Source organism: Sceloporus occidentalis, unplaced genomic scaffold (assembly GCF_023333645.1).
Source record: "Sceloporus occidentalis isolate IW3139 unplaced genomic scaffold, rSceOcc1.0.p SCAF_1, whole genome shotgun sequence".
In the NCBI taxonomy this organism is placed as follows: Eukaryota; Metazoa; Chordata; class Lepidosauria; order Squamata; family Phrynosomatidae; genus Sceloporus; species Sceloporus occidentalis.
The window spans coordinates 12,695,648-12,709,230 of NW_028316981.1; the positions used below are offsets into that span (position 1 = coordinate 12,695,648).

At 44.4% G+C, this 13,583-nt stretch overlaps 1 protein-coding gene across 2 annotated transcripts; it reads left to right on the forward strand.

The window, feature by feature from the left end:
• The first annotated feature begins 5,348 nt into the window (after positions 1-5,348).
• On the forward strand, positions 5,349-12,820 carry LOC149320813 (uncharacterized). Of its 2 annotated transcripts, none has more exons than XM_089504860.1 (4): positions 5,349-5,454; positions 6,771-7,993; positions 8,466-8,727; positions 9,674-12,820. In XM_089504860.1, exons 2-4 carry the CDS (start codon positions 7,148-7,150, stop codon positions 10,360-10,362), a joined length of 1,797 nt encoding a protein of 598 aa, XP_089360986.1. In that variant the 5' UTR covers positions 5,349-5,454; positions 6,771-7,147; the 3' UTR covers positions 10,363-12,820. The 2 variants fall into 2 exon arrangements, with proteins under 2 accessions (XP_089360986.1, XP_089360988.1); XM_089504862.1 differs by lacking the exon at positions 5,349-5,454 and adding an exon at positions 6,644-6,687.
• The last annotated feature ends 763 nt before the right edge of the window (positions 12,821-13,583 follow it).

Consider the following 13,583-nt stretch of genomic DNA (forward strand, 5'->3'; position numbering starts at 1 on the left):
ATAACCAGCAACAATTCATTCACGGGATTTCCCCATGAATGATTTGTTGCTGGTTATTCCCTGGTTATTCATGGGCTAAGTCCTCTTTACTTGCAACATCGTGGCTTAAAATCTTCACCGTGATTGCATGACTTTCCCAGGAAAGTAACCGTTTAAACACCTGATTTTCTCTGTGTGATAAAGTCCTCTGTCAGAAAGCTCTGGTGCCACCACAAACTACAAACCCCAGGATTCCATAGGAGGAAGCCATTACAGTTAAAGCAGTGTGAAACTGCATTAATTCTGCAGTGTGGCAGCAGTCTCAATCTCCACCCATCCCTCTGAGAGGCTTATGTTCCTCTTCCAGGTTGGTTGTTCCACTCCACTTACAGCAAAAGAGAGGGATACACCACGACATTTTACTGCAGGTCACAAGTCTATAGAATTTTTTTAAAAATCATATGCCTCTACAATGCAGCCCCCCTCATTTTCAAAGTTTAAATTGTTAGTCCCTAGGAGGAGGGACCTTTTTTGAACACATTGTCTTCCTTTGTAAAGCACCATGTAAATAAGAAAAAGTTAAGTTCCCAAACCATGGGGCAATTTGACTGGAGTACTGCAGGGGAATGTGAAAATGTCAAGCTTAAGCAGTCCATTCTGTGAGAGAATTTGGGGTGTGAATTTTGTTTAAACTTTTAAAAATGCTCAAATTTCACCATAAAGTTTGATTGAAACCACCAGAAATGGAAACGTTTTGAATATGGAAGAAAGTGAAATGGACAGATTCACCCAAACAGGTGTTGGCTTTCAAATATTTCACTAGCAACAAACCTAGCCTTTTGATCTCTATTCAAGAGCTGGGGGAAATTACTTTTTTCGATCTATGACTCTCATTAACCCTTAGATAGTGAGTATTCTGGGACTTGTAACTTTTCCAGCCTTTGAGTATCCAGCCATGATACTGAATTAGGTTTGTTGTGTGTCTTCAAGTGGTTTCCGATGTTACCAACGTAAGCGAACTTATTACAGGGTTTTCTCGGCAAGATTTGTTCAGAGGAGGCTTGCCACTGAGGCTGAGAGAGTGTGACGTGCTCAAGGCCAACCAGTGGGTTTCATTGCCAAGCGGAGAATCGAGCCCTGGTCTCCAGAGTTGTAGTCCAACACTCAAACCAATACACCACACTGTTTCTCACCGAATTAGGATTGATACCTATCTTCATCCTCTTTCTTTTGCTTTGAAACTGGGTGTAGTTCCTGGCATTTCCAAGAATTATTTTGGTGTCAAATGGTGACACATGTCAGTTTTATATCACAGGGTTTACTGAGGATAGACGATACAACAGATGGTATACAGCAGTGAAGAATTCCAGCCTTTTCACTGATAGGGTCCAGCATGCCATCGCAGCCAGTATGAAAACTGGGTCCCCAGAAAAGTTCTAGACATAGTTACTTCTCGGCCAGCAATCAATTTCATATCTCCATTGCTGGACATGTAGCCAAGGGTCCATAGGGGAATTTTATTATGTTGTTATTAGCTCAAATATTGCAAGAGGGGCTGGCTACGAGAGCCCACCGAAATCGCCCTCCCGATATGTATACGGAGTAGACCAGGGGACCCCCATAAATAAAGCTGAGACGGATATTAATAACTAGATGTCTAATTTATTGAAATAGGGGAAAAACACATGCGTTGCGCATACACTCATACACACACTCAGGACTCAGGAAAATTAGGGTTGGAAAATGGGAACAGATTTCAGGCGTTACTAATGGAGATGCTTACCAGAATGTAGATTCCCTCCGGGAAGCGAATGGAGTGATGGACAGTGAGACAAGTCTGCTCTGCAACCTGGGTTTGAGCAGAAATGCCAGCTACCAAAACAGAGGTCTGACTGACGTGGAGCAAGTAGACCTTGGAAATGGCGCGCTGAGCAGCCAAAGTGGGGACTTTTTATAGGCCAAATCTGGCCTGAGGCAAAGAGGCTGGCTTGGCCGAAACAAAGGTGTTCTAAAGATTTTCTTTTCACCTGGATGTCTGCTTTAGATAGTATAAAGGGCTTATGCCTCTCGGACAATAGGTTCGAGGAGGAGGTTGATAGCTTCAGGGAAGGCAATCCTTTTACTCTTCCCAGCCTTGAGATAATCCCTTCATGCGACTTCCCCGGACCCTCTGAGATGTTAATATGGGAACTCCCTTAGGGGAGGTGTACATGTCCTCTCGCTTTGCCAGTAATGGAGGACAGGCTGCTAGAGTTCATCCAGGGGTCATTAAGGGTTATCATTGATTCCAAAATTTATATCGAGCAGCATGGGTAACAGACATATGGGAAGCCCTTAGGCTGAGGAGCAGTCCTGCTCAGGAAATGTCCATGAGACATGGTTTGAAGTGGTTTAAATGACCCTGGTTCACACTCGAATCGAATTGCTGAAGTGGTTTGGAGGGGGGCCATGCGCTAGACCTATTTAACTGCATCTTTTTGATGCTGATTTTTTCCACGTCTTTTTGGATAAATCGATTCCACGCAAGTGTGAACCAGATGCGAATTGGAATGGATTTCAAGAATCGAGACTCCTGCAGGAAACAATTTAAATTTAATCGATTCATTTGTCAGTGTGAACCACAGGTAGGCTATTTTATTTTATTTTGTAGCAAGAAAATTGATCGGGGCAAATGTAATGTGAACCATGCTTCGCTGCCAAACCAATCCATCAGTTTGGATTGCAAAGCGATTTATTTGTAAGTGTGGCCTGGGGTTTGGTTCCAGGACCTCCTGTGGATTCTAAAATGAAATGTGTTGATGTTCAAGTCGCTTTAAACACAATGGCAGAGTAAAATGTTGTCCCTTGTATAAAATGGCAAAACCAAGGCTTGCTGGAATTTCTATGCTTTTTAAATATTTTCAAGCCGTGGAAACTTGAATCTGTGGATATGGAAGTCTGACTGTATGCAAGTGTGACACATCTCCCCCTCCATTGACTCTGAGAACTGTAAAACAGGTTAGCAATGGATGAAGATTTACTCTCCATTCTCATCCTTCATATCTTTTCTCAGTCAAGCTTATGGAAAAAAGGACCAGACACAGGGGTTTATCAAACTGGGGCTAATTTCGGCATTAAAGAGAGATTAAAGCACATTTAAAGCACCCCGCAAATAAAGTGAAAAAATGCCAAGTAACTGTGTGAATGGTTATCACACACAATTGCACAAATAAAAGTAAAAAGATGCGTGTTAATGCTTTTTTGTGACCACTTTAATGGCAGGTCTTGTTCAACGTCGTGTAAAACCATTTAGCGTAATTACGTGATTTTTTTCCAGGATATTCATGGGATAAACTCCCAATCTCCTTTGTGTGATAAACTCCAAAGTCACTAATACAAAATGACTCCTTCATGCTACTGGACAGCTATTAACATCTGGTCCTGATGTTGACAAGGACTCGAAAACCCATCTGTCTAACTTAGTAAGCAGTAACTCAATAGAGGCGTTCATAAAAACATGGAAACCTTTTACAGACCACATAACAGCACAGAAGGGGATATCAGTATTATAGGGTTTGACATACAGGATGTAACAGGCTTTTTATGTGTAGGAAAGAAATTTATATGAATGGTATAAAAATTAGATTATAATAAGTTATAGATATTGGTAAGAAGAGGAGGAAAGATTAGGATAATTAGATCAAAGTCTGGGAAAAGAGGGAAGTCATTTTAAAAAGGGAAGCAAATGGGAATGCATTGCTGTTTTGTGAGTGCATGCGTTATTTTTAATTATATATATATATATATATATATATATATATGTAGTAAAAGAAAACCCCAAAGTAGGAGGCTTCACCACACTCTGAGAAAGCTTATTCCACTGTCAAACAGCTCTTATCATCAGAAAGTTCCCCCTAATGTTGAGGTGGAATGGTGTTTCCCGTAGTTTGAACCCATTGTTCCAGGTCCTATTCTCTGGAGCAGCAGAAAACAATCAAGCTCCATCTGAATATGTTGTTATTGTGCGCCTTCAAGTTTTTTCCAACTTATAGTAACCCTAAGGTAAACGAACCTATCAAGGGATTTTCTTGCAAGATTTGTTCAGAGGAGGTTTGCCATTGCCTTCCTCTGAGGCTGAGAGAGTGTGACTTGCCCAAGGCCACTGAGCCGGGATTTGAACCCTAGTCTCCAAAGTCCGGCGCTCAAACCGTTACGCCATGCCGGCTCTCAATATACTATTACTATTTGTATGCTGCCTTTTTCCAATAATGGGACTCAAGGGGTCTTACAATTTATTACAAACTATACAGATTGAAAACTACAAAGACATCAATAAGAAGTTCAACTGTAAGAACAATTAATCAATAATTGTTACAATTGTTTGTTTTAACAAAGTTAAACCTGTTTTAACCAAACATTTTGTTAAGTTGTTTCTCTCGTTAGCAAAACTTAGAACTTGATAACTTAAAAGTAAGATGTGTTTTCTTTGGCAGATATTTTGCTTTTACCACTCAGCAAATCTGGTTAAAATCTACTACGTATAAAATACCTTATCAATTTAATTTTAGTTTTAGTAGTACATTTCCCCCCCTGTCACAATACCACAATCTTCATGTTACTGATTACTTTCCATTTTTATTCTGTAGTCTTGGGATCTGTGGTCTTGTGAGTTATTTAGCCTTCTTTGTTAAGACAGCTCTGGTGCCCAAGACAAACTACAAATCCCATAGCATTGAGCTGCAGCAGTTAATGCAAGTGTCAAACCAGATTATTTCTGCAGTGTGGATGCTCCCGGAATAAAACTGAACAATGCCCATAAAACAGGGATAGGAATCATGTGGCCCAGCAGATGTCCTTGCACTACAACTCCCAGTATTACAACATGTAGCCTCTGTTTTTGCTTCCTCTCCTGGGCCACATATGGCCTTTTCTACATGTTGGAGTGCAACTCCCATCAACCTAAGACAGCCCACAAAGTGGTGCTATGGAAAAAATGGGATCTGTAGTTTGCTGGGGGGAACCAGAGCTCTCTGACAGAGAAGGCTACACATCTCCTCAAATATAGGCATCCCATAATTCCATAGCATTGAGCGTCTTATTCTGAGAACTTTCTTTTTTTCTTTGGCTGCCAGAGAGAGAACTAACTACAAACCCTAAGATGGGCCCAGGGCAGCTAAAATGGTGTCAAACTGCATTAATTCTGCAGTGCAGATGCATGCACTTAATGCTCTCTGCAAAAGAAATAAAACCTTGCTCTTCCCTTCCCTTCCCTTCTCACTGGAGAGGGTTAAAAACACTGCTAGGCTTTTTGGTGGCTAGACATGGCCGGATATGGGTGCCTTTGGTGTGTTTCCTTTTCCTGTCCTCTCGGTTTGTCTGGGAGGAAACAGCACCCAGCCAGCAAAGAGGAAAGCATTTAAGCATTGCATTTTGCATTGCTTAAAGTTGGCTCTCTAGGGAAGGTTACAGCTTTGCAGAGCTTGCAATTGGCAAGTGGTGAGTTGGAACATTGCAGATGGGGAAGGAAGGAAAGAAAGGGGCAGAGAGTGGGGAGGGATATGGAAAGAGAGAAAATAAAGGGGGCAAAGGAAGGAACAGGGAGGCATGCATTCCTCAAGAGGCAAGGAAACTAATAATAATAATAATAATAGTGGTGATGGTGAAGGTGATGATGTGGAAGGAAAGAAAATTAATAATAACAATAATGGTGATGGTGTGTTGGAAAGGGAGAAAATACTACTACTAATGATGATGATGGTGATGATGTGGTGGAAAGGGAGAAATAGTAATGATGATAATATGGTGGGATAAAATACTACTACTACTACTAATAATAATAATTATGATGGTGATGATGTGGGGAAAGGAGAGAATAATAATAATAATAATGGTTTGGTGGAAGAGGAGGAAATACTACTACTACTACTAATAGTAGTAGTAGTAGTAATGATGATGGTGATGTGGTGGAAAAGGAGAAACAATAATAATAATAGTGATATGGTGGAAGGGGAGAAAATACTAATAATACTACTAACAATGATGACGACGATGTGTTGGAAGGAGAGAACATTATTATTAATAATAATTATAATGATGGTGATGATGTGATGGAAGGGAAGAAATTAATAATACTAATACTAATAACAACAACAGTAACAACAACAAAACAAAAACAATAGCATTGATATGCATTATTATTATTATTATTATTAAAAGACCTAGCCATGCTAGTCTGGAAAATACATATTTTATCCTGTTATAAAGCGCCATGTACGTTGATATTATCATTTATCATATAAAGTATCATATAAATAAATGATAATGAATGATAACATCAGTGTACAAAGGGATCTTGCAACCCCTTTGAGACTCATTGGAAGTGAGAAATGGAATAAACCCTAGGATTACTTGGGGTGCCTGCGTTGCCAACATTGCTGGGTGCAAACTTTTGATCCAAGTTAAAAGCCAAGCCTAGCAGGGGTAAAACAGAAGTTGGGAGGAAGGGCTGGCCTGCTTCTCCCCATGAACTGAGGCAGGGATAAACAGCACTTAACAAATACACACCATTGCTTAAAAACACATCCATTAAAACACACCGGGGGAGGGGAGACTTCTCAAATGGATCGCCCACCGGAACGGTAAGGAGTGGTACGCTAGCCCTGGATTGGTGCAAGGACGGGTTTGTGAACACACCTGCCCATCCCTATGATGACCCAGAGACTAACCCGGGTGAGCATCGGGGCCAGGTTAGCCTCAGGATAGGATAGGAGCTCTTTCCAAGCTCTGAATAATTTTTATTTTTCTGTTCCCAGGCTTAAAGGAACTCTGAAACATGGCCAGGTCCCACTTTCTTTCATGAAAGATGCAGCGATTCTTGCTTGGAATATGGCATCTCTTCTGTTAGACTGGTAGGAGACAGTGCTGCCGACTGCGGATGATTTTCCTGCCAAAGGGCTGAAGGCCAAGACTTTGGGTTCCAGATGCCCTCTCCTTTTCCTAGAAAGCCATTTTGAGAAGTCAGTAGGAGTGGGTGGGCCAAGACTATACCCCTTCAGGGAACAACCTGCTTACCCCTTTCCTCTCCGCTCAACTCTGGCCCACTCTTCTTTGGCCATCCGGAAGGGCCATCCTTCACCCCCTGGTTGGTTTAGATACAGCTTCCTCCCTGGTCACTCAGGTGGGATCCAAGATGGCGCTGGGGCGAGGGGAACCGGCTTCCCTTCACCTTCAGTTCCCGGGCACTTCAGAGCGAAGGTTGCAGACACCTCTTAAGGTGGAGGAGCAGGAACCCTCTGGGCATGAACTTGGGGGCGGAAGGGTGCCACGTTTCCTCCCGGTTGGGTCCATGCGGGAGTTTTTGGCCAGGGAAGCTCCCCAGCAAGTGAAGCAGGAACCCGACGAGGGGCTTCAACAGCAACATCAGCAACGACAACAACCACAACCAGCACAACAGCAGCAACAGCAGCACTGGGAATCCCAAAGGCAGGAGTTTCCCAAGACTGTGCAGTACCCCCAATCTGGATGGAGAAATCCCCCGATGCACAAAGCCCTGCCGTGGGAGACCAATTCCTTTCCGGCTTCTTTTGAGGCTCCTCCAAACGCTACCCAGTGGCCTTCTGGAGGAGGCTGGGTAACTCCGAGCCTTACAGATTTCAGCCAAGACCCTCCGACTGTCTATAGCGAGCACAGAGAGCGAAGGAGTTATGGGAACATGAAAGATGAGGTTCCCAATGAAGAGGCCATAAGCTTGGAGATCCGGCGGCAGCGCTTCCGGCACCACCGCTACCAAGAGGCTGAGGGGCCCCGAGAGATCTGCCGGCAGCTCCAAGAGCTCTGCCATTTGTGGCTGAGGCCGGAGCGACGCACCAAAGAGCAGATCCTGGAGGTCCTGATCCTGGAGCAGTTCCTGACCGTCCTGCCTCAGGAGATCCAGAACTGGGTCAGGGGCCGTGGGCCGGAGAGCTGTGCACAAGCGGTGGCCTTGTCGGAGGATTTCCTTATGCGGCAGCGGGAGGCCCAGAGGAAGGAGCAGCAGGTAATAAAATGCCCTTTGGATCCTTTTTTCCAGCCTATGGGTTATTCTGGTTAATGGCTATCGACAGGTGAGGTGTGGCTACAACAGACGGGGCCTTTTCAGTAGTGGCAACTCTTTGCAGAATAATCCCTTGCCTGGGACCTGCTTTCTGCTTTTTTTACAGCACCCAGTGAGGAAGACTAGACATTTTTTATTTCTCTGCCCAGAGAAATGTTCCTTATGCTTTTACTAATCCTGCAGTCTCTCGAATGTCAGACTGCCGTATCCATAATCCCTAGCCATACAGGTAATAGCAAAGAATGCTAGAATCTGTAGTCTAGCAACATCTGTGGAGGACTGCAATTTTGTTGGTGTTGTCGTGTGCCTTCAAGGTGCAGCAAGTGAAGAGACAGTCAAGTGAAAACATACTATTTCTCACAATACTGTCACCTATCCTCCCTGGACTGACACCCTTCTTCATTTTTTTCCCCAGGCGCTGTGGACATTTGAGGATGTGGTGAGGAACACACCCCTGCCACAGCCGTTGCCGTATCCGGGTGTGGCGCAGCAGGTCCATTACCCCACCATGGCATTGCCGATGCAGTACCCACCCATGACCCAACAGACCCAGTATCCCACCATTGGACACCAGGTGCCTAACCCCATCATGTCAGAGAGAATGCCGTTGCTTGCTGGGAGAACACTGATCTGCCAGGAGCCCATGCCGGAAGGGGGAAGGAACCTTAGGCCGTATGGTAAGGTATCTCACTGATCTTTGAGTTTCAGACATTCTGGGGAAGCTAGGAAAGCTTGGGAAGTTACTTTTAAAAAGCAATTAATGACCTTTACAGTTCCAAGTGAGAGCCAACATGGCATAGTAGTTTATATGTTGGACTATGACTTTGGAGACCAGACTTTATTTCTCTGCCCAGCCATGAAACTCACTGGGTGACTTTGGACCAGTCACATACTCTCAGCCTCAGGGGAAGGCCATGGCAAACTTCCCCTGAAGGACTGCTGGGAGCTGAAATCCAAAACTTTGGAGCCTACATTACTGCCTTTGGACTGGAAAGGCCTATATTGTATTCATTGTGAGAGAATGGTACATTTTTGGGGGTGTACTGTACAGTCAATGGTACATTTTTGGGGGTGTACTGTACAGTCAATGGTACATTTTTGGGGGTGTACTGTTGCTGTAAAGTGTAACATAGTGGTTTGATTGTTGGACTACAACTTTGAAGTCCAAGATTTGGTTTCTTGCTTAGCCATGAAACCTAGTGGGTGACCTTGGGCAAGTTACACACTCTCAGCCTCAGGTGAAGGCAATGGCAAACCCTTCTGAACAACTCTTGCCCAAAAAAACCCATGGTAGGGTTGCCTTAGGGTCTCCATAAGCTGAAACATGAAGGTACACAGCAGCAACAACAAAAAGTGTGGCATAGTGGTTTAAATGTTGGACCATGACATTAGAGACTAGGGTTCAATTTTTTGCTCAGCCATGACACTCACTGAATGTGCCTGATCAAGTCGCATGCTCTCAGCCTCAGGGGAAGGCAATAACAAACCTCCTTTGGACAAATCTTGCCAAGAAAACCCCTTAGGGTCTCCATAAGTAAAAAATGACTTGAAGGCACCAATAACAACAAAACTTGTTTTATAAGTAGGAAGTTGAATGAGTCTAACTTTTTCACCCTTTTTCAGGACCTATCCAGGAATTCCGGAGACCCCTCACGAATGCTGAGCGGATGCGGAACCGAAGGATGCGGAATCGAAAGCAGCGCCTGGAGACCAGCATGCAGCTCGTTGAGTCGGCTTCGAGGGCTCCCTCGATGCTTTTGGACGCCATGCGAGGGTTGCACCGCCAGGACCTGAAGGCCTTTGACCGGGCCAGGCAGGAGGAAAGGCAACACCGCAAACAGGAAAGGCGCCAAGACCGAGCCATGTCCCAGCTGATGGTTAACGCCATTGAACGCTCCCACAATGACCTAGGAGAGTTCTTGGGGAGACAGACCACCACCATGGCAGCCATAGCAGCCGTATTTACTGGTCAGAGGGCTCCTTCACAAGGACCGAACCTTAGCCACGGTTCTCATCAGGGTCACAATAACCCACACTGGGGCCTGCCAGTATCCAGAGCCTCGCTACCACCCAGTCATGTGCCTGGTATGCCTTCAGAGCCCATGGCTGGGCCTGTAATACCATGTCCGGTGCCACCTCTGGCCACCCCTGGTGACATCTGTGATCCTATCCCTGAACCATCATCCCCAACAAATGGCCCTCGGGAGGACACAACTCCAGATTCCCCCACACCGTCTACCTCGGATGCCACCTCACGGACCCTTGACACAAAACTGGTGCACCGAGGGACAAAAAGGAAGAAGTGGGAATGATAAGAGTTGACCGCTTTTGTTTTTAAGTTTTTAATCAAATGTTGACATAAATTGCTCCATAGAAATTGCTCCATAGAAATTATACTTGGAGCCTCTTCAAAGTGAGACCTTCCTCACTCGAGATGAGATGGAATCTCATCCTCATCCTCATTTTAAAACAAAACACTTGAACTTGTTTTGAATTACAACTCCCAGAATCTTTCAGCCAGCAGGCCACTAGCAAATTCTGGGAGTTGTGGTCTAAAAAGGTCCCTTTTAGAATATCTTTGGTTTTAGCAGGATAGCCTTGATATCTATGCAAAATGATGTAGGTAAAATCTCATACTGCTAACCAAGAAGAACTATAGGGGTCAGAGCCTGCAGCGTTCACAGTGGGTAAAAAAAAGTGGGCACTGGGTTTGGCAGTCCAGGGTGGACCAATCTGCAGCTCTGGGCAAGTCAAACTTGCCCATCTGTAAAATGGGAATAACTAACCTACTTTGCAAGGTGATTGTGGGACGGCTGTGCAAACACAAAGAAACATAACTGTGTAGGCCATTTTGTTCTGCTTCTCAAGCCATTGGAGTGGGGAAAAGTGGGCAGGAAACTCTCAAAGAATCTGGGCAGCAGGGGACTCTGGGAGGGACTATTAAAAAAAAACTCAACATTTCTATGCCCTGCAAAAGCAGCGCTACATCTCAAGCCCTACTCTGGCCTGACAACTATTTTTCACTTACATTTTATTTATTATATTTATTATAAAAGTCTATATTGTGCTTGTCCATGCTAACATACTCAAGTTGGCAAGCAGCAATGAATTGAATACTAGACTGCAATAATAGATACAGTAAAATGCTAGCCTAATAAGAAGTCAAGGGAAGATGAAACTAGCAGCTGCTGCCAGACTTGAAAGCAAAGCAGTAGAGTACTATTCTACTTTTTAAAAGCAGTTTGTCCTTGAAGCTTCCGGAAGTTGGAAGACTGCTGTTAATGTGATTGCTATTGTGCTCATTTTGCAGATGGGGAACTGAGGCTGAGTATCAGTAGAATATGATATTAAAAAGAAAGAAGAGAAAGCAACATGTATGATGGTTTTGCTTTGAAGTCTTCACATTCTTCTTCACTAGGGTTCGATTCCTGCTTGGCCATGAAACCCGCTGGGTGACCTTGGGTAAATCACATTCTCTCATCCTCAGGGGAAGGCAATGGCAAACCTTTTCTGAATAAATCTGATAGGTTCGCCTTAGAAGTTGGAAACAACTCGAAGGCAAACAACAACAACAAAATGGATAGCATCCTGAAACAGGTAAATTTTCACACCTGTGTGCATTTGTCCTTTCTGGTGCGCAGAGCTGCTCACCCATTTTTGGTGCCACCTTACCAAGCGAACAGGGTACCACTCTAGTTCCTTCTTTTGTCTAGGCCTATACATTGGAAACTTGGTGGCAACGATTAAAACAAAGAAGGAATTCTGTGGTACCATTAGGGCTTAATAACATTATTTCAGCATGAACTTTTGTGGAATATGACCGATTTCTTCAGCTGCATGAAGAACAATCGATGAAACCTCATGCTAAAATAAATCTTGATCTTCAAGGTGCCACGAATTGCCCTTTTTAGTGTTACGCTGGAATCGATTACGTCACGACACTTGATCTTTGCAGGAAAGTTGAGAAACACCACAACTTTGGAAATTGGGTTGCTGTGCCTGTTCTTTTACTGGACACTGGACATGCTGGCTCTAGTTGAAGTAGAAAGTAAAGTGATTGTGCCCTGTGGCGCCCTTGTGGCATCTCACTCTAAGATGGCCTCCACAACCATCTACAGGTAGAGACTTACTTGGCCAGGTTGGGATTAAAAGTGAGGACAAAACAAGTGGGGAAAACCACATTTCACACTGCATCCTCAGATACCACATCTGAAACCATGGTCTGAAACGTGGTTTGAGCATTGGACTACTATGGAGACCAGGGTTCGATTCTCAGCTCGGCCATGGAAACCCACTGGGCAACCCCCCTCTGAACAAACTCCAAGATAGTTTCACCATATAGGGTCACCATACGGTAGAAATGACTTGAAGATACACAACAAATTTACAGCATACCATATGCTCTCAGCCACAGAAAAAACCATGGGATAGGATTGCCATAAGTCGGAAACGTTCTGAAGGTACACAGCAGCAACCAGGTTGAGTGGACCTCTCTTAGCAGTGATTCACTGTGTATTCCTGGATGACAAAGGGTTGGAATAGATGGTCTTTGAGGTCCCTTATGACCCTGTGATCTCTTATTATTGATCACGCTGGCTGAGAGAAGTTGAAATGGTATGGGGAAACAAAGGGTCGGATAGCACTGAGGTCAATACCTGTTTTTTTGTGTCTGTTTTTTATTCAGCCTGCTTCAGTTGTTGCTTGTGTGCCTGTCTTGGTGTGTCAAAACAGGTGCAAAATCTATTGAATAAACCAAACAGCAACATCCAAGGTACAGTCATTCTGATTCCAGTGACTTCTTGCAGTTTGGAAGAGTTACTTTACTGGACTGCTAACTTCCAGCGTCCACCACTAGCATTTCCATAGTGGCTGGGAGATTCTGGGACATGCACTCTATAGAATAACTTCTAAGTGCTCTACTCTGGCCAGATGTTGGCTGGCATGCCCTTTGAGATGTTTTCAACTAGGACTCCCACAAACCCATTGCCCATGCTGATGGGAAGCTTCTGGGAACTGAAATCCAAAAGGTCTGGAGAGCCGGCAGTCCCACCATCCCTGGCTTTGGGAGTCAGGCTCCTGTGACCTTGGGCAAGCCACATTATCTCAGCCCCAGGGGAAGTTAATGGCGCACCTCCTCTGAACAAATCTTGCCAAGAAGACCCATGATATGGCCTTAGGGGTGCCACAAGTTGGAAGTGACTTGAAGGCACACAACAAAATGATGACTTACCAAAAGTGGAGAGCTTTATGGTCCTGCAAACTTACAAGAATGGATCTGCTTGCAAGAATCGCATGCAGAAACTATTCCCTGGATTGAGCCTGCAGGTAGATGGAGGCTAGGATCACTGCTTGCTTCCTCAGATTAAACTAGTCCAGGAATGGGCCCTCCATACGCTGTTGGACTGCAAGTCCCAGCAGTTTTGGCAAGCACGGGTGAAATAAACACACTCCTGAAATAAATTAACCTTTGGACAGGGAAAGCTAGCATGCCAGGGAGATAATATTTTGCTTAGAGCCTTGCTGGTAAAGCCCA